Source organism: Planococcus citri, chromosome 2 (assembly GCF_950023065.1).
Source record: "Planococcus citri chromosome 2, ihPlaCitr1.1, whole genome shotgun sequence".
Classification (NCBI taxonomy): Eukaryota; Metazoa; Arthropoda; class Insecta; order Hemiptera; family Pseudococcidae; genus Planococcus; species Planococcus citri.
The window spans coordinates 6368923-6394804 of record NC_088678.1 but is presented as its reverse complement, the minus strand read 5'-3'; the positions used below and the strand labels follow the sequence as shown (position 1 = coordinate 6394804).

General features: G+C 34.0%; 1 protein-coding gene across 5 annotated transcripts in view; it reads left to right on the top strand.

Annotated features, from left to right (window-relative positions):
• Shab (Shaker cognate b) overlaps positions 1–25882 on the top strand; it is a 158342-nt gene that overhangs the window by 77324 nt on the left and 55136 nt on the right. For 4 of the 5 annotated variants that reach the window (XR_010556652.1, XM_065348199.1, XM_065348200.1 and 1 more), the window contains 3 exons: positions 543–590; positions 745–911; positions 7119–7202. Coding sequence is in view for 4 of the 5 variants with exons in the window: in XM_065348199.1 (XP_065204271.1) it covers positions 543–590; positions 745–911; positions 7119–7202 (299 nt within the window). In the remaining variant the exon portion in view is untranslated. The remainder of the gene's footprint in view (positions 1–542; positions 591–744; positions 912–7118; positions 7203–25882) is intronic. The other variant, XM_065348201.1, reaches the window with a different exon arrangement.

Genomic DNA, 25882 nt, shown 5'->3' with positions numbered 1-25882 from the left:
TTATTATTGGCATGGTAAAAAAAATTTGTTGGAAAGTATTTTTTTTTGTTGAAAATTTGCTTTATTTTTTGTAGTTTTTGCTAAATGGTATTAAAAAGGTGCGGGTGCGGAGGAGAAGGACCAATGTCACGAGTTTTATGCTCAACTTGTCCCCTGGGGTCTTTGATGTAGTATTTTGGCTTCGTCGAAGCGAAAAGTTTGAATAGTAAGATTTTGTAGCTTTGATGTAAAGGTCTGATTGAAATTTATGTAAGGGTGTGGTTATAGGTGAAGAAGAGGGAGAGGGGTGTTTGGTTCTCGATTGTTGTATAATTTGACGCAGAAGTTTCGATTGTTCGGGATGACCTTGGATTGACAGAGACAGTTGAATATTTTTACCAGGGTATAGGAGATTTGAAGGAAAATGTCGATGATTTCAAATAAATAACCATTGCCCTATTCCCTCGTTAGGTTTTTAGTCATTAATTGTCTGTTGTTTTTTGTCTTGAATTTAATTTCTATACGATAATAACCCTATTGTTGTATTTTTTATTATTTTACAGAAAACGATATGCCAAAATTAATACCCAGAGCATCAGTACGATCCCATGGTATGACGATACTCTGATTATTATGTACTACCTACACATACTAAACCAATTCATGACTCATAACCTCTCGTTAACTTGCACACCTGAAATATGACCATTTCATTCTAACTAATCGTGACTTTATTTAAATTCGGGCTGGCTGACCCGTGCGCAGGTCAAAATGGCAAAAAATCCAGTACGAATATGGAATCTATGAATCAAGAAGAAGCTACCACTCAGCAACTTTTGGGTGAAAACCACTCTCTGGTTGATTTAGGAGAACCGTGCAACCAACCGCGTTACCCGCCACAGCCTCCGCCAGCTGCAGCTACCGCCAGTCCGGTAAATATTAATTTTTCCATATTATTATTTCGACGCTTTTCTCATACGAGTATTCGCCTCATCGTAATTGAGGAGATTCTCTTTTGAGTATGGTATTAGTAGTGTTTTTTTTTTGGTATGTTTGTATGTTTATGGATGTTAATGAAATTACTACTAAATAATAACTAGATAAAGACGGTGTTTGCATGCGGATGTATGTGGTTGTTGGATGTGTTTAAGGTGGGGTGAGGGGAGGGAGAGTATACGTAATGGCAATTTATTTGGTTCCGAAAAAATGTCGAATAGTTGGCTGGTTTTACGAAGTGCTGAAGAGGAAAATTTCAGATGTGCGAATGTACAAGTAGGTATTGCTCGTGAGTGAATTTGAGTCGTGGAAGTCGTTCGTGAACGATTTGGTGGAAAATGAGTCGAGGTTTTCTCGTTATTTCTGCTTCAACTTATCAATTTTTCGTCGAAGTTCTATTTCGAAGTGACTCACAGTCAGTTGTGTCTTGAAAAAGTTGTATGGGAAAGTGCTCGCCTTTTTCAGTTCATTTACTTTTCAAAACGTTCGCGAATGATTCGTGATGAAGAAGTGATCTACCTAGTATATTTTTTGAACGATTTAAAAACAAAATAATTGATTCGTCGCAGATGCAGGTGATTCTTCGCTCGATATTTCGACTATTCCATTCATTTTTTCAATCGTTCGTAAATGATTTGAATGAGCCACTTCTCTGTGAGATTTTCCACTCATTTTTTTCAGACTGTCGTTCGCGAATGATTCGATATAAAATTTGTTGATTTTGAATTTTTTGTTTGAATATGTATTTTTCGAGTGTTACTTGAATGATTCATTGATTCGTTTAATCCATTGACAATGATTCAGTCGTTCGTGAATTATTCGATGAAAATTGATTCATTTGTTCAAGTCGAATATTCATTTTACACTTTTCCGTTCATTCGTGAGAGAATCGTGTGAAATTATTGTGATTGAATTCATTATTAAGTGAGCCAATCGTTCGTTAGAAATTTCATGGAATATTCAACTCGTTTGTTCATTGTCATTCTGAATTCATTCTTGTTGATTACTCTATGTCATTCACGAATGATTCGGTGAAAAAATTTGCTGACTTTCTTCAACATTTTCATGCCTGCGTGAAAAATTCCGGTCAAAATTACAATTTCGTTCGCGAATGATTCAGTTGAAAATGAATCACTACAATGTCGTTCGCGAATGATTAGATGAGAACGTTATTCATTGGTTCGTGCTGATTCTTTCCTTTTTCTCTCACCGATTTCGAGGCTGTTCCTGAAAAGGTTCTGTGGAGTTGAACAAGTCGTTCGCGAATGATTCGATGAAAAAATCGCTCGTTTGTTTGCATTGATTCTGTCAGCATTTCTGTGGAAGTTTTTGTTTGAAAAATATGGGTCGAGATTACTATATCGTTCGTGAATGATTCAATGACTTTTTCTATTGTTTTGTTTTATGTGAAGTTTCAGTTGAAATGAATCAGTCGTTCGCGAATGATTCGATGAAAATATTGCTCATTCGTTTTTACTGATTTTTTTCGGCTCTTGTCAACATTTTAAAGGCTGTTATTCAAAAATTCGAGTCAAATTTGCCATGTCGTTCGCGACTGATTCAATGAAAAAGTTGCTCATTCGTTTGTGCTGATTATTTCCACTTCTCCCAAACATGCCATGTCTGTTTTTGAATGATTCAAGTTGAAATGACCGAGTCGTTCGCGAATGATTCATTGCGAAAATTGCTAATTCGTTGTGTATATTGATTCTTATCAGTTCTGTAGACATTTTCCATGATGGTTTTTGAAAAATTTTGGGCCAAATTCTCAGTTGTCGTTCGCGAATGATTCAATGAAAAAGTTGCTCATTCGTTCATTTTGATTCTTTCCAATTTTCACAAAAATTGTATTGCTGTTTAGTGTTTTTGAATGATTTAGGTTGAAATGAATGAGTCGTTCGCGAATGATTCAGTGGAAAAGTTGCTCATTTTTCCATTCTGACCCCTTTCAATTTTCTCAAAAATTTCATTAATGTTTTTGAACGATTCTGGTTGAAATGACTGAGTCGTTCGCGAATGATTCAGTGGAAAAGTTGCTCATTCGTTCATTTTGATTCTTTCCAAATTCCACAAAGATTTCATTGATGTTTCTGAATGATTTAGGTTGAAATGAATGAGTCGTTCGCGAATGATTCAGTGGAAAAGTTGCTCATTTTTCCATTCTGATTCCTTACAATTTTATCAAAAAATTACATTGGTGTTTTGGAACGATTCAGGTTAAAATGACTGAGTCGTTCGCGAATGATTCAGTGGAAAAGCTGCTCATTCATTCATTCTGACCCCTTTCAATTTTCTCAAAAATTTCATTGATGTTTTTGAACGATTCTGGTTGAAATGACTGAGTCGTTCGCGAATGATTCAGTGGAAAAGTTGCTCATTCGTTCATTTTGATTCTTTCCAAATTCCACAAAGATTTCATTGATGTTTCTGAATGATTTAGGTTGAAATGAATGAGTCGTTCGCGAATGATTCAGTGGAAAAGTTGCTCATTCGTTCATACTGATTCTTTCATATTTTCTAAATAATGTCACTGCTCTTTCTGAATAATTTAAGTTGAAATGAATGAGCCGTTCGCGAATGATTCAGTGTAAAAGTTGCTCATTTTTTCATTCTGATTCCTTCCAATTTTCTCAAAAATTTCATTGATGTTTTGGAACGATTCAAGCTGAAATGACTGAGTCGTTCGCGAATGATTCAATGAAAAATTGCTCATTTGTTCATTTTGATTCTTTCCAAATTCCATAAAAATTTCATTGCTGTTTCTGAATGATTGTATAAGGTTGAAATGAGAGAGTCGTTCGCGAATGATTTAATGAAAAAGTTGCTCGAGCGTTCATACTGATTCTTTCATATTTTCTAAATAATTTCACTGCTGTTTCTGAATGATATAGGTTGAAATGAATGAGTCGTTCGCGAATGATTCAATGAAAAAGCTGCTCATTCGTTCGTACTAATTCTTTCTACTTTTTTTCAAAAATTTCATTGATGTTTCTGAATGATTCAGATTGAAATGACTGAGTCGTTCGCGAATGATTCAATGAAATAGTTGTTAATTCTTTCATTCTGATTCCTTTTAATTTTCTCAACAATTTCATTGATGTTTCTGAGAGGTTGAAATGACTGAGTCGTTCGCGAATGATTTAATGAAAAAGTTGCTGATTCGTTCATTCTGATTCCGTCTATTGTTCTTAAAAATTTCATTGATGTTTTTGAACAATTCAGGTTGAAATGACTGAGTCGTTCGCGAATGATTCAGTGAAAAAGTTGCTCATTCGTTCATACTGATTCCTTCTACTTTTCTCAAAAATTTCATCGGTGATTTTGAACGATTCAGGATGAAATGAATGAGTCGTTCGCGAATGATTCAATGAAATAGTTGTTAATTCTTTCATTCTGATTCCTTTTAATTTTCTCAACAATTTCATTGATGTTTCTGAGAGGTTGAAATGACAGAGTCGTTCGCGAATGATTTAATGAAAAAGTTGCTGATTCATTCATTCTGAATCCGTCTATTGTTCTTAAAAATTTCATTGATGTTTTTGAACGATTCAGGTTGAAATGACTGAAGCTTTCGCGAATGATTCAATGAGAAAGTTGCTCATTCGTTCATACTGATTCCTTCTACTTTTCTCAAAAATTTCATCGGTGTTTTTGAACGATTCAGGTTGAAATGACTGAGCCGTTCGCGAATGATTTAATGAAAAAGTTGCTGATTCGTTAATTCTGATTCTTTCTACTTTTCTCAAAAATTTCATCGGTGTTTTTGAACGATTCAGGATGAAATGAATGAGTCGTTCGCGAATGATTCAATGAAATAGTTGTTAATTCTTTCATTCTGATTCCTTTTAATTTTCTCAACAATTTCATTGATGTTTCTGAGAGGTTGAAATAACAGAGTCGTTCGCGAATGATTTAATGAAAAAGTTGCTGATTCATTCATTCTGATTCCGTCTATTGTTCTTGAAAATTTCATTGATGTTTTTGAACGATTCAGGTTGAAATGACTGAAGCTTTCGCGAATGATTCAATGAGAAAGTTGCTCATTCGTTCATACTGATTCCTTCTACTTTTCTCAAAAATTTCATCGGTGTTTTTGAACGATTCATGATGAAATGACTGAGTTGTTCGCGAATGATTCAATGAAAAAGTTGCTGATTCGTTCATTCTGAATCTTTCACTTTTCCCAATAATCTCATGGATGTTTCTGAAAGATTCGGATTAAATTGATCAAGTCGTTCGCGAAGATTTGAGTTGAAATTACCATGTCGTTCGCGAATGATTCGATGAATAAGGTTGCTCATTCGTTCGTGTTGATTTTTTTCCACTTTTATCAACAAGTTCATTGATGTTTCTGGAAGATTTGGATCAAAATGATCAAGTCGTTCGCGAATGATTCAGTGAAAAAATTGTTCATTGTTTTATATCGATTCTTTTTATTCTAAGTTGTGTCAAAATTTCCACGACTGCATTTGAATTGAACGATTCGTGTCGTATTTACCATGTCGTTCGCGAATGATTCGATGCAGAAGTGACTCATTCGTTCACACCAACTTTTTTTCGATTTTTTCAACGTTTCCATATTTTTTTTTTTTCAGAAGATTTGTATCGAATGAACATGTCGTTCACGAGTGATTCATTAAAAACGTGGCTCGTTTGTTAACGTCGATTTTTTTTTGTGATTCTTTCAATACTTTTTGGCCTCTCGTGAAAGATTCGCGTTGAATCGTTGGTGTCGTTCGCGAATGATTAAGTAAAATATTGATATTTGCGTTTACTAGCATACGAGTGTTATGCTGTATTTTTTCAGCACTCGTGGGGGGAGGGGATTTTGATTTTTAATAATGCGATCCGATCATTCGACACGGTGTTTTAATGGAAAAATCGATTCATTTATCGTTTTAAAATTTTTCTTTTGCATTTTTTATACTTCTTGTTGGAATCAGGACTCGTTCTTGAACGGTTTATTGAAAACATCGTTTTTTACTGACGATTCACGAAGGAAAAAATTACTTGATTAATCAAATCATCTTTTTAGGTACCTAATTTTTAATGCACCAAACGGTGCCGTGAATATGACAACGAATGCTTCTCAAAGCATCGAAAATCGTATTGCAAAATTCATATAATGTATTCTTACTCAAACGAGCCTTTTTTCTCATACGAAATCACATCTCGAAACCTCGTTCATTTTATCAAAGTCGCCTATTTGTATATCGAGAAAATCTCGTATTAAAACGAGAAAGCGAGTAGTTTGAAATCGAGTTATGCGGGTCGCGGTAGTTCAACTGTTGCGTGAAAATTACTCCGGTAATGGGGATAAATTTTGGCGAGATCGATTTCCCTAGAGAAGTGGAAAATGACGCGGTACGAGTATCCAGCCAGCTTTAGAAATTGACACTGGTATAGCATCGACGACGTCGGAACCAATAAGTTGGTAATACGGTAAAAGGAGCGGAAAACGATGAGACACGGTTTGCGATAGAGCGAGTTAATTCTCCAAAAACAACGAGATTAATTTTATTATTCGATTTTCTCTTTGTGCGAGTACAATTCCTACTCTTTTCTTTTATAGTACCTAAAAACGAATCGTTATTCGATTCGTATAGGTAATTTGTTTTATTTTTGTATATATTTCGGATTCGAAAATGAAGAGAGAATGTTTGCGACATGATGAATTTTTGATATGCATGTTGTTGTGACTTGTGTTGTTTTTTCATGTATTTTTTTTTTAATCTTACTAATGGTTTTTGTTTTTTTTTTCGTCGTATGTTTGCACAGGGTGTATGTGTGTGTGTGTGTGTGTTCGTATGCCCTTTTTCATCTTTTTTTTTTTCGTTTGTTTATTTTGATTGTATAATATTACATTGGTATTATTCGTTTCCTGTGTATTGGGTACCATTTTTATACATGTACTTTTCGCGTCATGTGTTTCGTTTTGAGCTTTTATAGCTTTACTGTTTTTTTCTCAATTTTTTTTTGAGGTGGGGTACAATGTATGAAAATGACAGTCGATTGTATTTTTTTTTCTCATCTCGAACGTTAGGTACACGATATAGTGAAAAGCGATACGAATAATGTTGTAATTTTTGCATTATCTCATTTCCTTCTTTCTTCTCTTTTCTGTCAATCTATGTTTTCTTCAGGGTAACGATACTAGCTGTCCAAAAGGTACCGAGAAAATAGACGAGTACCCTACTGAGTTTGAATGTTGCTTTTGCACCACCAAGGTATTGTAAAAATATTCGCGTTTGAATTTTTTTTTCAAATGTGAAACTCTTGTTACGTATGTTGGAAGTTGGAAGTGATCTTGGGCGCTTCGATACGTTGATTTTAGAATCTTTAAAGTATACTCGCCGCCGTAATTTGGGCATTTTTTTTTTTTACTTATACTTTTTGGTTCCGCAATTTTTTCCAATCAGCTTGTCAAAAATTAGAGCTGGCTTTTTTCTTTATTTTTTTTTTTAGTGTAGGTATTACACAAAAATAAGCCTTTATAAATATGTAATTTATTTTGAAACACGGTAGAATCGATTTATGATGATGATGAAGGGGTGCGGATTAGTGATACGTATTTTGGTGATTATATTACCTATATAGCCTTGGTGTTGTGGGTGTGTGTTGATGTGTATACTGTGTGTGTGTGTAGGTCTGTTGATATTTTTATAGTACTAGGTGTGTTTTGTTTATATAGGAGTAGATGACCTTATCATGACGTCAGATAGGCTTGGTTATTTTTCCCTAGTGTATTAAAGGTATATAAAAATTTTATCAATTAGTAATTGATTCGTTACATTTCTTTGTGAACTTGGGTAGGTACGAGGTAATTCCCTAACCAAATTACTTTCAGTGAAAGGCAGCTTTCGATGTCCAGTAGATAATGAGACGAAAAGGTATACGAGCAAAAAACGTACGACTCGAGAGTTTAGTGGGTGGAATTAATCTCTCCGGTGAATTTATACGAAAAGGAAATACCTTGGAAAATTATTTTAGTTTTTGATCAATGAAAATTTCATTAGGTATGAAAAAATAATTAATTTGGAAACGAGGATGTGGGAGTGAGATGGAAATCTGCGAATTTAAAAAAAAAAGGTTTCGTGGAAAACATCTCGACCAATTTTTGATTTTTTTAATGTGAAAGTGGTTGAGAAAATATTTGGGGATTTTTTTTTAAAAATCTGAAGTTTTCAATAAGTGGGTTTAATGTTGCTTTATATCTATTTTTGAGTTTTGTCGAATTTTCATTTTCAATTACTAACAATAAAATTACGCTTCATCAGCGAAGATTTAGAATTTTTCTAATGCAATTAGTGGGAAAAAATCACTTCAAATGACTTGTTGCCTCACAAATTGGTTATGTGATGATGTTTCTGACGCTTTATTTTTCGATTCATTTGTTTATGAATACTTTAAAACAGTGTTAGATTTCTTCAAGATCATAAGTATCATATTTTTCACCAATTTCTTGGCATGTTATTTTGATTTTGGAAACGAGCTTCAGTAAGGCTTACGAGAAATTTCAATGTTCAGATGCTTTGGCATTTTGAAACGACCATAGACTTTGCAGAAGGGAAAAATAGAGGGTCTTCTGATCCAAGAAATACATCCGTGTCAGAAATGAATTTGAATTTTTTTAAAAAAAGTTATAGGTGCCAATTTTACCCAAAATTTACGTGCATGGTCATTCCATGTCAACTCAACCAACGTTTTTGAGTCATGTCGTTCGATTTCGCTCAAATTTTTTTTACAATATAAACCCACCCAGTAAGTAAGAACCCCGCAATTAGTTTGGTCCCAGCCCCCTCAGAGGGGGAGTGGGGGGGCTTCCATTATTTCCACATTGTCTCGAGCTACTCAACTTCATCAGCCCATTCCTCCAAAACTATGATACTTTGATCAAAACTGATTCCACAGTTCAAAAGGGCATTGCATTTAGAACTTTTTAAGCGTTTTGAAATTTTCAAAAGTTGAAAGTTGAACTTTCAAATTGAAAGTTTAAATTTCAAAATGACGCTGTAAGTGGGAGCTACGGTTTAAAATTTTGAAAAGATTTCCATAGATGTACCTTCTGATGCTTTTTTGAAATATTCAAGTTTCGAGATGGGATCTCTCAATGGAGGGGGATCACCCCACCCCCAATTTTGGGTGAAACTTTCGAAAGAAAATCTGGGGCATGTGATACATCGAATTCTATGTTTTTGGTGACGCTGAACACGAATATGACGTCAGATTTTTTATTAGACCCATACACGGCCCCCAGCACCTCCCCAAAGGGGATGACCCCCCAAAAAATGGTTACATTCGTGTGACACATGAAATAGTATGTTTTCGATATCGCTGAACACGAATATTGCCTTAGTTTTTCGAATCAACTTCACCCATGGCCCCCAGAACCTCCCCCAATAGATGAAAGTCCAAAAAAATTGTTGGGGGCCATGGATGGGGTCCAATCAAAAATCTGACGTCATATTCGTGTTCAGCGTCACCAAAGACATACTGTTCCTTGTGTCACGTGAACAAAACACTTTTTTGAACTTTTACCCCCTTTGGGGAGGTGCTGGGGGCCGTGCATGGCGTCATATCAAAAATCTGATGACATATTCGTATTCAGCGTCACCTAAAACATAGAATTCGATATATCACATGCCCCAGATTTTCTTTCGAAAGTTTCACCCAAAATTGGGGGTGGGGCTGCTCCCCCTCCATTGTGAGATCTCATCTCGAAACTTGAATATTTCAAAAAAGCATCAAAAGGTAGATACATCTATGGAACTTTTTTCAAAATTTTAAATCGTAGCTCCCACTTACAGCGCCATTTTTGAAATTTGAACTTTCAATTTGAAAGTTCAACTTTCGACTTTTGAAAATTTCAAAACGCTTAAAAAGTTCTAAATGCAATGCCCTTTCGAACTATGAAATCAGTTTTGATCACAGTATCATAGTTTTGGAGGAATGTGCTGCTGAAGTTGAATAGCTCGAGACAATTTGAAAATAATGGAAGCCCCCCACCCGCCCCCTGAGGGGGCTGGGACCAAACTAATTGCGGGGTTCTTACTTACTGGGTGGGTATATATTGTAAAAAAAAATGAGCGAAATCGAAACACATGACTTTCAAAATCGCCTTTTTTTGGTTGAGTTGACATGGAATGACCCATTCTGAATATTGACTTTCGAACTTGAAATGAAATTCACTCGGAATTGGCCTACTCAGCCTTTCTCGAAGTTACAAAAAATTGTTTCTATTCTGTTCTGTGCCCTGAGGCCTTACAGTCTGCTGGATTGAAATTTGGGGGGGGGATGGCCCGGTTATAATTCTAAAATTCGTTCGATCCCAAAATCAAAATTACCCCCCCCCCCCGGCCTCGGTGCTTACAGAAATGATGTTTCGGCCCGACATTTTATAAAACGTGCGATACGAGAGTATTAAATAAAGGTTTTTGAGGACGTTGATTTCAATTTTGAAATTCGTTTAATCTCACAATTAAATTTTTTTTAGAAAAATTCGACCTGGGTTGGTATTTGGTGTTGAGATAAAAGTTTTCGAAGACTCTGATTCCAATTCATAAATTTATTTGACCTCAAAATGGACATTTAACTTACTTCGAACCTCAAAAGGTATGCTGAGCAGCAAAATTTTGGAAAAATACTATAGGGATATCGAAATAAACATTTTTAGAAACGCTGATACTGATTTTGACATTTGCCTGAGGCCTAAATCATAATTATGTAGTTGCATTTTTTGACATTTTTGAACTCCATTCCTTTGTCTGGAAATCTAAATTTTGATTTTGGGGTCAAATTAATGTCAGAATCAGAATCAGTTTGTCTTTAAAAAAATATAATTCAAGACTCGTATTTCATTTTGAGAATTTTTCTCTTTTAAAATGTCCTCTATGGGACTCAATCATGAGATTATAGGATCAAACTGGGTTCAGGATCGGAATAAGCACCATTCAAAATGCCCAAATCACCTTTTTCGATTGCTTCAAATTTTTTTCACCCCCCCCCCATTTTGGAAGATATACATGTAAGTGGATGTGATTTGTCAGGATTTCGGGAGCGCCAAGTTCGAATATCAACTAATTTTTGTGTCAAGAGTCCGACTGGGGATCCTCCGGGATAACTTTTTTTCTTAAAGAGGGAGTCCTAAGGAACATTTCTAGCACTTGTACTCAAAAAAAGAAGTGGCCCTACTTGCAAAATGGTGGCCATTATGATCGACAGGCCAGCTGAAATCGCAGATTTTGCGTTCCAACATAGGACTAGCACAAAATTTTTCAAACCGTACAAAGGTATATCGAAAGATCAGGCAAAAATAAATTTCAAGTGCCAAAGTGCGTTTTTTGATTTTTGGTGAATTTTTGAAAATCAAAAGGCCAAAAATGAGGGAAAAAATCAAAATTTTACTAAATTGACCAAGAAAGATGAAATTTGGAATATACTCTAATTTCGACCTGCCAAATCGATTGGAAACGGTTTCAAACCGTTTTGAGAAGTTCTGGAGCCTCCAGAATATTTTTTAAACTCGAAATTCCTTCAAGACAAAGAACTGTCTGTAAATTTTTTAAAAATATACAGAAAAATTTACAGACAGGTAATTTCGCGGATTGACTGTAAATTTTACAGTCTGTAAATTTACATTCGGAAAAAATTTGGTTCATACTGCTAGTAAATTTGAAAATGTGAAAATGTGCTTATATTGGCTGAATTCAGATTTTTTCGCTGAACAGCACAGCAATCCTTACAATACCTACCCTAAAAAAAATTTTAATGAGAAAAAAAATTTTCACCTGGGGTGGGGATCGAACCCAGGACCTCTCGGATTCCCTTTGTACCTACTACCTTACCTACTGGGCTACTGTGGCTGATGAGTAACTCGGTCCCAAATTGATGATATATGTTGCTTTTACCCAGTATAACTTGTAAAATTTATGATGGCATGCGAGTTTTAAGCATTTATATCCGCGTGTAAGATAATTAAAATGACTTGTATAATTTCAATTTTATGCTGTACCTATATGTCCAGTATTTTAAAATCATTTTAGGATATTTTGCAAGGTGCTACCCCATGTAAAATTTCAATGTGATTGCAACTTTGTTTATAATGAATTAATGACCACACAGTACCATAGATTTTCAATGTTTCTGATCAAATAACTAACACTTGAAATTAAAGGCCATATTCATAGACATTACTCAAGTGTCACTTGGCTAAGTGATGAATTTTGAAGCAATTTTTCCAGTCATGATTGAATTTTTGAAATTTTGTTTATTGTTAAATTGAGAGATTGGACTCGGAAGTATTGATTTATTATTTTAAAAATATGAAATTTCTATTCGTTTATGAGAAAAATTGCTTCAAAATTCACCACTTAGCCAAGTGACCCTTAAGTAATGTCTATGAACACGGCCCTAAATGTGAAACATATTTTTAAATTATAATTGGCATTTATTTTTATCAATATTATACCTAGTGTAAAGTGTATAGATAACAAACTATATACCTAATTTTGCATTTTCTTGTTAAATTTCCTTCCCATATACAGGAGCTTATTATCCTACCCCTCCTGGCCTTTAAAAATGACAATAATGAATTTAAAAATCTTGTTTCACTTTCATTTCAAGTAGTATAGGTAACTACCAGCCAGCCACACTTTATAGGTAGAGATATGCCTAGAGTTTTAGTGAAATGAAATTAGGTATTCAGTCATAAAATAAAACAAACATTTTTTAATTAAAGCATTATGAGTTACCAATTACCATATGCCTACATGTAAAAATCTCTAACTATTTTCAAATACTGAGAGTAAAGATGATTTACAGATCACGATTTTAATTTTACTGGGAGTAACGAGATAGTATGCAGTTCATTATTCTAAATACAGAGAGTAAATTAAGGGAAATTGTAATTAACAGGCAATGCAAAGACAGTTACAGTCAATGGGGAGGTAGTATACAGACCATTCTTCTAAAAACAGAGAGTAAATTTTGGGAAACTGTAATTTACAGGTAGTGCAAAGACAGTTACAGTCAATGCGCAGATAGTATACAGACCATTCTTTTAAAAACAGAGAGTAAATTTTGGGAAACTATAATTTACAGTCTGTGTACAGATAGTATACAGACCATTCTTCCAAAAACAGAGAGTAAATTTCATGCAATTGTAATTCACAGAAAATTCAAAGACAGTTACTGTCTATGTACAGACTCTTACATCCAGTATTTTAGACTTACTGACAATTTACAGTCAATAAACAGACGAATATAGTCCATATTTTTGGTTTACTGACAGTTCTTTGTCTTGAGGGATTTCCACAAAATTTCATCAAATGGAGTTGGAAAGCCAAAATTCATTCTGCGAACTAATTTCAATACGCTATGAAGTCAACTGTAGTGGATTTCAAGTCGTTTTGGAGCCTCCAGTGACTTTTTGAAAAATACTGGAGCCTCCAGTAGATTTTTGAAACTTTAAATTTCTGCAAATTAATTTCAATACGCTACAAAGTCGACTACAGGTGAATTTCAAGTTGTTTTGGAGCCTACAGCGATTTTTTAAAAATTACTGGAGCCTCCAGTAGTTTTTTGAAACTCGAAATATCCACAAAATTTCATCAAACGGAAATGGAAAGTCGAAATTCATTCTGCAAACTAATTTCAATACGCTACGAAGTCGACTGCTGGTCGATTTCAAGTCGTTTTGGAGCCTCCAGCGACTTTTTGAAAGGTCGTATGGCGTTTTTTGGAAAATTTAAATTTCCAAAAAGTACCTGGAAGCTTCAAAACCATTTGGAACCACGACGTAGTCAACTTCGTATCGTATTGAAATTAGTTTGCGAAGTAAATTTCAGCTGGCCAACTCCATTTGGTAAAATGTTGCTGGAATTTCATTTCAAAAAGTCGCTGGAGGCTCCAAAATGACTTGAACTCACCTGAAGTTGTCTGCAGAGGGTGTTAAAATCGGAGTGTAGAGTACCTAAATTTCAGCTTTCCATCTCCCTTTTTGATGAAATTTTGGGGATATTTCGAGTTTCAAAAAACTACTGGAGGCTCCAGTAATTTTTAAAAAATCGCGAGAGTCTCCAAAATGACTTGAAATCCTCGTGCAGTTGACTTCGTAGCATATTGAAATTAGTTTGCTGAGTAAATTTACACTATCCAACTCCATTTGCTGAAATTTTGTGGAAATTTCGAGTTTAAAAAATATGCTGGAGGCTCCAGAACTCCTCAAAACAGTTTGAAACCGTTTCCAATCGATTTGGGAGGTCGAAAATAGAGCATATCTCAAATTTCAGCTTTCTTGGTCAATTTGGTAAAATTTTGATTTTCTCCCTCATTTTTGCCCTAACGTATTTGATTTTCAATAATTCACCAAAAATCGAAAAACGAACTTTAGCACTTGAAATTTCGACACGTGATGAATTTTTGCCTGATCTTTGAAAAATTTTGTGCTAGTCCTATGTTGGAACGCAAAATCTGCAATTTCAGCTGACCTGTCAATCATATTGGCCGCCATTTTGTGAGTAGGGCCACTTCTTTTTTTGAGTACAAGGGCTAGAAATGTTCCTTAGGACTCCCCCTTCAAGGGGCTCTCCGACTACGAGCAAATCTCCTCATTACCTTTCAAATCTCTACAAAAAAATATAAAAAATTGTGTGAATGATTTTTAAAAAATTTAATTTGCTCAATTTTGATTTTTTTTTGTTGAATTTTTGTAAAAATTTTGTATTTTTCAAAGTTGCTGTTTGTTTTTCCTCTTTTTTTTTTGGGGGGGGGGGTGTCCTAGACACCTTCAGTGCAGTTACAAAATGCCCAAAAATAATTTTTTTTATTGATTAATACCTTTAAAACTTTTCAGGGTGACTTTGCTCTCATTTCATCTCAAGATTCTAATAAGTATCTCAAACGTGATTGTAGTATTAATAAAATTCAATCATTTAGTTGAAATTGAAAAAAATCTTGATTTGAAACAATTTCCCTGGGGGGGGGAGGGGGAGGAATATGAAATTCAATTTTGCAAAATGAGTCGTCCTTATCTCTCAAGTTTGAGGATTAATTGACGAAATTCACCGCTGATGAGGTTGAAAAATTTGATCTTTCGTCCTTTCCACGATTAATTTGAGTTTGGAAAAATCTGTCAAATCACGAAAAATGGCCTGAAATTCTGGAAAAAGTCAGAGAAAATAATTCTCTGAAAAACTTCGTCTCCCTGAGGTATGAATGGTATTTTCGATTCCTTTTTAGCCAAATTCAATTTTGATGTGGGCTCCTAGCCTCTGCAAATTGTCTTAGTAGAGTAAAATTTGGCATTTATACTTTCAAATGGTTTTTGACACGAGCCTTTTGAAAGTCGAGGCTTCACAACTTCCCATTCCTTTTCAACTTTGAAAAATGCCACAAGCTGTGAAAAATAAATTATTTGGTTTATTCCCCCCTCCCCTCTTCTTTCTCACCCTTAAAATAAGCAAAGGGAACAGAATTGAGTGAAGCTTTTTTGCGAGACAATTTCTGAATTTTCCATTTAAAGGGTGTCTAGTGGACATGCAAGTCGTGAAAGTCATGAAAAAATCTCATGAATTTTGCTCGAAACACACTTAAATTTTTTTTAAAAAGCCCTTAAAATAAAAAAAAAAGTGAAAAATGAAAAATTTGTTCACAAAATCAGAAAAATGAAAAATTGAAATACCTATCAAATTTTTGATCATGTAAAAAATGGCAACACTGTTCAATTTCCTCGCAGTTTCTAGTTATTTATCTATTTCTTTGGGAAGGGGGGGTATTTTATGCGGTGAAAATGTGAAAAATAGGTCATGAAAAAAATCACGATTTTTTTTGTCTGGGAGTCTTGTTAGACACCCTTATTTCACTTATGACTCATCTTTTATGATTAATTTTTCACGAATCAGATTCGAACTTCAGCTCCCAAAAACCCTGAAAATCGAGTTCTCAAATTTTAAAATCCTGAAAATATTTTAAATTTTTTATGAGTAAATTTTGGAAAAAATTGATAAATTTTTGAAATATAATCGAAGTAGATTCTGACTTGTGTTATCAATGACGTCATGATAAGTATCCCTAGTAAAGATAGAGAGATGTTTAACTTGTTGCCTGGACTGAGATGAAAATAGACTGTTTCGTGTAGAATTTTAGGCGTTTGATGAAAAGGTTATACGAATAATTTTGACATGTGAAAAATGCTTATTGTTGGTTCGATTGTTGTTCTATAGTATAAGGTAAACTTTGACTTGAGACATTTTAATTGGCTTATAGCGCTATTGGCTTTTTGCACTTGACGTATGCGTTGAAAATATACCTACGTTATGTTCTTCTATTTATTGTACCTACGAAAAATAAAAAAAATGAAAAAAAATCTGAATTCTATCGCTATGGGTAAGTACCGACGATTTTTGTTTTCAGCTGCGCGCCTTGTTCGCCGCGCAAGCCGCAATGAGCGCAACGTAAATTCGAAAATTTCCTCCATCGAGGGTCTTGTCTTCTATTTTCCACCTGTCGCTGCGTTATTTGTGTTTTTTGTTGTGAGAAAAAAATACCTACACGTAAACGCGAGCCGTTAAATTCATATTATTACTCTGCGCTTTGATGAAAATCTTTTTTTTTTTTTTTGTTCAACGAACAGACAAAAACCATCATCTCCATATGTGTGCCGTTTTGTTGCTTACTTGTCTTCGATTACTGTGTAAATGTGTTTTTTTTTTTCTCTCTCTCATATCTACCTAACTAAATACTTAACTAGTAATTTGTTTTCTTTTTAACTTTTTTTTTTTTTGACCAATTAATCAACATGATTTTAACGTGTACCTATACGAATGCAATATGCAGATCTTATAATTAGGGTACGTGTGGTTATTCGAAACAGGCTTGGTTACGGTATTTCTGTTCGCCACAACGTCTCTCCGCTTATCCGGGTCGAGTTCGAACAAAATGTTGATTTTACTGATCATGTATGCACGTATTTATAGCAAAATAACATTTATAGGTAAGTTCCTAATGTGCAAATATTATTTATACAGACATTACCTCCTACCTGTACCTATGTAGAACAGTACTTGTATGTACCTAAATAAGCAGAATTTTTTTTTAGACTGGATCGATTGTACGTATGTTACTTTTTTTTTAGTGTACGTGTAGGTGTAGGTCTAGGTACCTAGAATGTGAAGGAATGGTACGATTATGTATTGTATATGTATAGTGGCGTAAGTTGGTTGTAGTGTATTGCAGTTTAGTCATAGTGTGTTTTAATGTCTGATACTCTTCACATGGGCAGAGAAAAAAATTTATGCAAATGTCTTCTTTCGATAAAATTTATGCTAGAATTTTTCACTGAGAGAAGAAGTGATGACGTGATGGTGTTGTCTTGAGCGATTGCAGTGTAAGTAATGCTGCAAGGAGGGGGGGGGGGGGTTCAAGCTAATTATTGCAGGAGATCGAAGGATCAAAGTTTTGGGAAGAAGTATAAATTTCCTTTCATTAACTAGATTTTTTTAATGTTATCTGACTCAATTTAATGGCAGGGAAAATATGTAAAATGCCCCTGCCCCTGGATTTTTGTAACTTTGATGAAACATTGTTGGGTATTACCTTTAGAAAAATGTTGGTATGTTAATCCCAAAAAATTTACCCCACGCCTTCCCCCTCGCCCACAATTTCAAAGAAACATTTTTTTCGAAAAAAATCATATTTTAATGAGTTTTGATTAAAAAATTTGAAATTCACCCAAAATATGTAGAGAAGACACGAGTGTAGCCACGTGAATTTTCTCAATTTTTTGGGGGCTTTCCAGAGGGGAGGTTTTGACAACAGAAAATTTGAAACCGCCATATCTCCGAACCTAATTCTGGTACACTCTTCCAAAAATATACCTGCATGAGTATTGTTTTTTTATTGTAATTTTTTTCAAATTTTTCCTTCAGGTAAGCTTCAAAAACTCAAAAAACATTCAAAAATGTGGTTTCTTGTGTCATCACACCATCAAAAAAAGCGATACTGCCAGTAATATAGTTCTGAAATTTAGCATGCAGACCTCCAAACCAAAAACAGTAGAAAACCAAACAACTTCTTGAAAAACCAATTTTGGAGCCATAGGTACCCTCTCGCACTCAATTTTGGGGCGAAAGAAGATTAACGATATCCACATTGTCAATCTTCTTCCGCCCCAAAATTGGAGAAGGGGGTGCTCATAGGCTCAAATGGAGTTCTCAAGAAGTTACTTGAATTTACACTGTTTTTAAAAGCTCACATGCAAAATTTCAGAGCTATATCATTGGAAGTATCGCTTTTTTTTTGTGGTCCCGTGACACAAAAAACACAATTTTGAGTGTATTTTTTTTATGTTTTTGAAGATGACCCACCTGGAGGAAGAATTTGAAAAAAAAACACAATAATATGTGACCTGGTCTGAGACTAGAGGCCACAAGTCGGAAAAATTTTTTTTGAGTTTTTGGCCATTTTGAATACTAGACATCCTACCGAGTCGAATAAGACCAATCCCAGCCTTCTAGCCCATTTTTTTCCACTTTTTTTTACATCTTGAAATTGCAGGATTCAAAAACGTGTTTTTGAGAAAAACGCATTTGAAGAAAAAAATTGATGAAAACTGATAATGTGATGTTTTCCGAGAAAATGTACATAATGTTTCAAAAAATGGATTCTGGTACTTGAAAGTGCGTAGAATAACATGGAATAAGTTAAATTTACGATAAGAACACATATAGATTATAAAAACGTAAAAAAATAAAATACCTAAAATGAGTAAAAATTTTTTAAAAAAATTGAAATTTTTTCCCAATTTTTACTTTCTTTTGCAAGTATATCGAAAACTAAGCCTCCTAGAAAAAAACTAATGACATTATGTCGATTGGAAATTTAATTCTCTACAATTTTCTTCGACCTAATTTTTCCGTAGAATGCTTTGTTCCGCCTCCAGACAGCTTTGAAAGTTTTGAGCGCTCAAATTTTTGACTGACACTAACTTCAAAATGCGCTTTCAACACATTTTGCGGTCAAATTACGTGTTGTGGCTGTGTCACATTACAGTTCACGTGTCAAACAACCGAAATCCGCGAAAAAACAATTTTTCAAAATTTTGACTTATTTTTACATTTTTGCCTCTACTGTAAAAAAACGTTTTCCGACTTGTGGTACCTTTTGTCAGAACAGGTCACATATAATTATGTAGTACTCATGCAGGTATATTTTTGGAAGAAGAAAATGTCGTGTGCTTGAATTAGATTCGGAGATATTACAGTTTTAAATTTTCTTTTGTCAATATCTCCCCTCTGCGGGGGTAAAATAAATTTGAAAAAATTCACATGGCTTGACTCATGTTCCACTATGTACATATTTGGGTAAATTGAAAATTTTTTGTTCGAAACTCGGTGAAATAATTAAGTACGTATGCTTTTTTTCCGAAAAGAATGATGTTTTTTTTGCAATTGCGGGCAGGGGGCAGGGGGGAGGGGGGAGAATTTTTTGGGTCCATAATTTTTTTCAAAGCTATTCAATAGTTTTATCAAAATTTTAAAAATTTGAGAACAGGGTCATTCCATGTCAACTCAACCAACGTTTTTGTCATGTCCTTCGATTTTGCTCAAATTTTGTTTACAATATGTACCCACCAAGTAAGTTAGAAAGCCGCAATCAGTTTGGTCCCAGCCCCCTCAGGGGGCGGGTGGGGGGGGGCTTCCATTATTTTCACATTGTCTCGAGGTACTCAACTTCAGCAGCCCATTCCTCTAAAACTATGATACTTTGATCAAAACTGATTTCACAGTTCGAAAGGGCATTGAATTTTGAACTTTTCAAGTACTCTGAAATTTTCAAAAGTTGAAAGTTGAACTTTTAATTTGAAAGTTCAAATTTCAAAATGGCGCTGTAAGTGGGAGCTACCATTTAAAATTTTGAAAAAATTTCCATAGATGTACATTTTGATACTTTTTCGAAATATTTAGGTTTCGAGATGGGACTCTTTGACGGAGTGGGAGCACCCCCACCCCCAATTTTGGGCGAAATTTTTGAAAGAAAATCTGGGGCATGTGATACATCGAATTCTATGTTTTTGGTGACGCTGAATACGAATATGAGATCATATTTTTGATAGTACCCCATCCACGGCCCCCAGCACCTCCCCAAAGGGGGTAAAAGTTCAAAAAAGCGGTTTGTTCGTGTGACACATGGAATAGTATGTTTTTGGTGACGCTGAACACGAATATGACGTCAGTTTTGTGATTGGATCCAATCCACGGCCATCAACAATTTTTTTGGACTTTTACCTATTGGTGGAGGTTCTGGGGGCCATGGGTGAAGTCGAATCGAAAAACTAAGGCAATATTCGTGTTCAGCTATATCGAAAACATACTATTTCATGTGTTACACGAATGTGACCATTTTTTGGGAGGGGTCATCCCCTTTGTGGAGGTGCTGGGGGCCGTGGACGGGTCAAATCCAAAATCAGACGTCATATTCGTGTGCAGCGTCACCAAAAACATAGAATTCAATGTATCACATGCCCCAGATTATCTTTCAAAAATTTCGCCCAAAATTTGGGGTGGGGGTGCTCCCACTCCGTCAAAGAGTCCCATCTCGAAACCTAAATATTTCGAAAAAGTATCAAAATGTACATCTATGGAAATTTTTTCAAAATTTTAAATGGTAGCTCCCACTTACAGCGCCATTTTGAAATTTGAAGTTTCAAATTAAAAGTTCAACTTTCAACTTTTGAAAATTTCAGAGTACTTGAAAAGTTCAAAATTCAATGCCCTTTCGAACTGTGAAATCAGTTTTGATCAAAGTATCATAGTTTTAGAGGAATGGGCTGCTGAAGTTGAGTACCTCGAGACAATGTGAAAATAATGGAAGCCCCCCTCCCGCCCCCTGAGGGAGCTGGGACCAAACTGATTGCGGCTTTCTAACTTACTGGGTGGGTACATATTGTAAAAAAAATTTGAGAGAAATCGAAAGACATGACTTTCAAAATCGTCTTTTTTTGGTTGAGTTGACATGGAATGACCCAACAGGGACATTTCATCTAGTATTTGATCCGGGAGTACGCTTTGCACCATCCCCAAAAACCCTTGACGTGGGTTTAGAGAAAAAATTCCTCTCGAGTTGCTATTTTTTGATTTCGAGAATTTCCATTTAAAAGTCTGTGGAACTTGCAGGCCACACTTTTTCGAAACAAGTTCCATATGTTTGAAAATAAAAGAGGCCCTTGCTCTTTAAATCCACTTTTCATGCGATCTAAAAATGGAACTTTGGTTCCCCTTTTTTCACGGATTAAAAATTTTTAAATCAATAAAAAATATTTCAAAAATTGAAATTTAGGTAAAATTAGAAAAAAATTGTTTAAGCATGGTTAAGATATCTTGAAAACATAAATAAAGCATCAAAATGACAAAGTATTGCAAAAATTCTCTTCTGAACACTGGTAAGAATACCTATCAGAAACTGTGTAAATCTGCCAAAATTGATAAAAACTCGATAAAATTTGGTGGAAAATTCATTTTAAAAAGTTTGAAACTTGTTGAAATGATATGAAAATACATACCAGAAAAAACATAAAAATAATGAAAATCAGTAAAAAAAAATGAAGAAATTTTTTCAAAATCTCACAAATGTTGTTAAAGATTGATTAAAAATCTATTAAAGTAGTATTAAAACACGAAAAAAAAATGAAAATGAAAATTATAAAAATGTAGCCTGGATTTTCCAAAAAATTTCAGAATTTTTCAACTTTGAAAATTTTTGGCAATTTTGAAACAAATTTAAATTTACTTATTGCAATTTTCAATCCTTGGTCATTTTTCTAAAAATTGCATTTCAGCACATTTGAAAAAAAAATTCGAAACTTTTTTCTTTTTTTTTCTGATGACATAAAAACAAAAAAAATTGAACTGTAGAAAATTACTAAAATGCAATTCAATTTTAATGAAATTTGACCAAATTTGGCAAAAATTGTATAAAATTTTATTAAAAATCACCAAAAATTGAAAAAATTGGGTTCAAATTGGCAAAAATTGCATGAAAGTTTTGAAAACATGTTGAAATAATGTGAAAACATCAAAAACATATGACAATAAATGAAAATCATCGAAAACTGATGAATTTTTTGCAAATTAAAGTTGACTAAACTTGATGAAAATTTATTAGAGACTTGTAAAAAAGACATAAAAACGCAAGGAAAATTGAATTACAGTAAATTACCAAAATGAGATTTTTGAATGTACGAATTAAAAGTTATCTGAAAAGAAGTAAAAGCATTTTTGTAAAAACTGAAAATCACCTAACGGTCTGAACTTTATGAAAATTCAGTGCAATTTGTCAAAAAATGCAAAAAATGTTGAGAATATTTTAAATTAATACATATAAAAACACCTGAAAATCATCAAAAATTGAAGATATTTTTTAATAATTTGACTCTAGTTGGTAAAAATTGCTTGAAAAATTATTAAAAACTTACGAAATGACCTAAAATTGCGAAAAAAAAATCCAGAAAATTACCTCAACGAAATTAAATGAAACTAAAACATTATAAAAATGTAGTTAAAAATCACTTTTACATTAAAATTGTGTAAATCACCAAAAATTAATGGAATTTTAGTGAAATTCGACAAAAGTTGCATTAAAAGTATTGAAATGATCCTAAAACGATACAAAAAGACCAAAAAAAAAAACACGTTTAATTTGGCAAAAAATTATCATAAAACAATGAAATTTGATAAAATCGAGCGAAATTTGCACGAAACTTCGTTTAAAACCCCTTGAAAAATCACAAAAACTCATAAAAAAACGTTAAAATCGCTCAAAATTACCATATAGGAATAATATTTCAGTTGCAAGAAATATTTCCACAGAATAATGTGTAAAATACCCAAAACTGATGGTTCAACTTGAACTTTGAGCAAACGTGTTTGCAAAACTTTAAAGTGATAAAAATGAGAAATATGAAATCGATCCTTGAAATTTTTAAAAACTGGAAACTAATCTGCTGGTATTAATCATGACTTTGAAAGTTTTTATTCGTAATTTTTAGTCTCAATACTCGAGATACGTCCAAATTCGATTAATGCTTTGACTCGTACGTCTCTTCAAATTGTCCCCAGTTGGGGTTCCTCAGTAAGAATTCGAAAGTTGGAAGAAATAGAGTTCAAAAAAATGACCATTTGTTGGATTTTGGCCTTGATAAAGATGATCAAGGGGGAGAGGAAGGGATCGGATCAAAAATATAATGTCATTTTCAAGTTCAGCACCTTTGAAGAAAACACACTGTTCGATGTATTGCATGACTTTTATAATTTTTTTCAAGTTTGCCCCAAGCTAGGGATGTTACCCCCCTCCCCTCCCTCCCTCCCAATCAATGAGATCAAACCTCTCTGGAAGTGATGATTTTAAAAATAGTTTTGAAAACTTCGTTGGTGGTAATGTTTACGGAATTTTGTGGAATTATCCCCTCCCCTCCCCTCCTAGAATTTTTCAGGCTCCCAATTTTGATCGAAATCCCCCCTCCCTCAAAAAAAGTGACGTGACATATCGATTGTTTGCCAGCTGAAGGCCCCACCAGCGCTTTCAAACATGTTCTGCAAAGTACGAGTATCGAAAAAAATGTAAAATGACATGTAACGTGTCGTTTGGTATAGGTTTTCGAGAATGCTGAGATCGAATTTGTACTTATTTTTTGGATACAACCTCTCAATGCTTCTCTCACCTTCTTTCCCCTTCCCAAAAATTTGAAGAATTTCGAATAATTACGATAATATAGCTTGATAGGGTTCGTTGCAACAAAGGGTTCGAAAGGATTATGTATAGCGAAAAGGACGAAGAGTAGTGAAAACCACTTACGATGTTACGATTCTGTTTCTGTTGGCGATTGTGACAGTGTCTGTGAATGGCGTTCGTTTTGTGGCGTTTGATTATACCTATTATACCTACCTACCGTTGAAAAATATTAATCCAATTACATACTTACTAGAAATTAGTTTAAAAAACGCTTTGTGTACTATAATCAAAATGTTCGTATTTTGTATGTGTACGTGTCCTCACGGCCGTTACGTAAAGCACTCTGTTATAACTTCTTAACATTTTTATGGTTGCTACTCGTATTTTCGTATATTGGAGGTGTTTTAGCATCGATGGATTTAGTCTGAGTTTACAAACTGGAATGGAAACGTATGAGCTAAAATCACACTTCGATATTTATTATTCGGAAATTGAAAATTTTTTCATTTCGATGAACTCATTGATCATATTGATGCTACGAGTATAATCACTAAAATGACGTTTTGGATGGAATGATCGAATTACTCGTAGTTATCAGCGAAGTAAAAGAAATAGAGATAAGACACAAGTGTTGATATTTGAGAAGTGAATAGCGAATCGATACCTATTTATTTTATTTTTGATAATAGATTTATCGAGTACTTAGCTACCTACTTGGTGATTTAAGATGGAAATTGATACCAAATTCGGATTCAGCATCTACTTAGTTATCGTACATATCTTGGTAATTTACTGCATGACGTATTCTTTTCATTTAAGACGACTCCTCTCCATTTTGACTTGAATTGAAGCGTAAAAAACTCAAAGGAAATCAAATTTTCAAAAATTTATCAAAAAAAAATTAGAAAATTCTCCGCAGTAGCTGAAATGTTGATGAGGGAATGTTTTTTTGTTTTATTTTCTCGACCATGCTGAATCCGAATTTGAAATTATTTTGTAGTTTATAGATTAAGTCTTAGTTTTTATAGTTATTGTTCGTACTATAGCGTATAGTATTTAATCAAGTACAACGGCGTTTTAATGGTACCTTTGCAAAAAAAATTTACGACGACCAAATGGACCCTATAACAAGACTATTTCAATTATTCCCTTTTTATCTACCTAAATTAGGACTGAATTTTGATGCAATCGATTCTTTTCAATTATCTATATCTCTATTTCAACTATCGCGATTTTTATTTTATTTGTTATATTGGCCATCATACTTCTCGAAGAGATGGGTTTTCGCGTTCTATAATTTTTTTTCATACGTAGCGCTGGGCGAGGTAAACTAAAGTAAAATTTGAAAAAAAAAAGGAAATGAAAAACCAACGTATGTAATTTCTTGAGCATGCATGCGCTTGAAGTAGTCAAATAGCGCCGTGAATTGTTGTGTGTAAATTTATTTAAAGATTTATACAATATTACACGTTATGTATGTATAGTACTTTGCTGTAGTTAGTCGCGTAGACCAGTATGTTTCTACGTTCTGTTTAAATTGTATATGCTTATATGTTTTTTTGATGGTATTTTTTTTTTTTTTTTTAGTTTACCTATACTCGTACTTACGATGATTTTGTATATAGAATTAGCGTATTATGTTAATTCGAGTTAGGGTGAGTTGATTTTTACTGTTGAAATGATGTCGAAAGAGGAAACACATCTCTATATAGTTTGGATTTTAGAGTTAATGGTGGAGCTCCCCCCCTCCCTCCAATTCCTCTCAAATATTGTTTCCAAGTTGAAAACTTTTAAAAAATGAGACTGAAAAAAATAATTTTTAGGTACATATATTAATAATTTAATGTACAGTGTGGGGTATGGGGGATAATTGTCTAAAGGGTGTTAAGGGAAAATATCAGTACACACATTTCAGCTTCTCTTAAAAATATGAAACACAATAGACCGGCATATCATCATAAGGAACATTTTAAAGCTAATTTTCCCAAAGAAAATTGGCTTTACTGATAAAATGGCGACCATTTTGATTAACAGGTCAGCCGAAATTGCAAATTTTGCTTTCCAACATTAAAATCGCTCGAAATTTTTTGAACTGGACTACGCTAGATCAAAAGAGCATGCCAAAATTCATTATCAGCCAAAATTTCATGTGCTAAAATGGATTTTTCGATTTTTGGCGAAT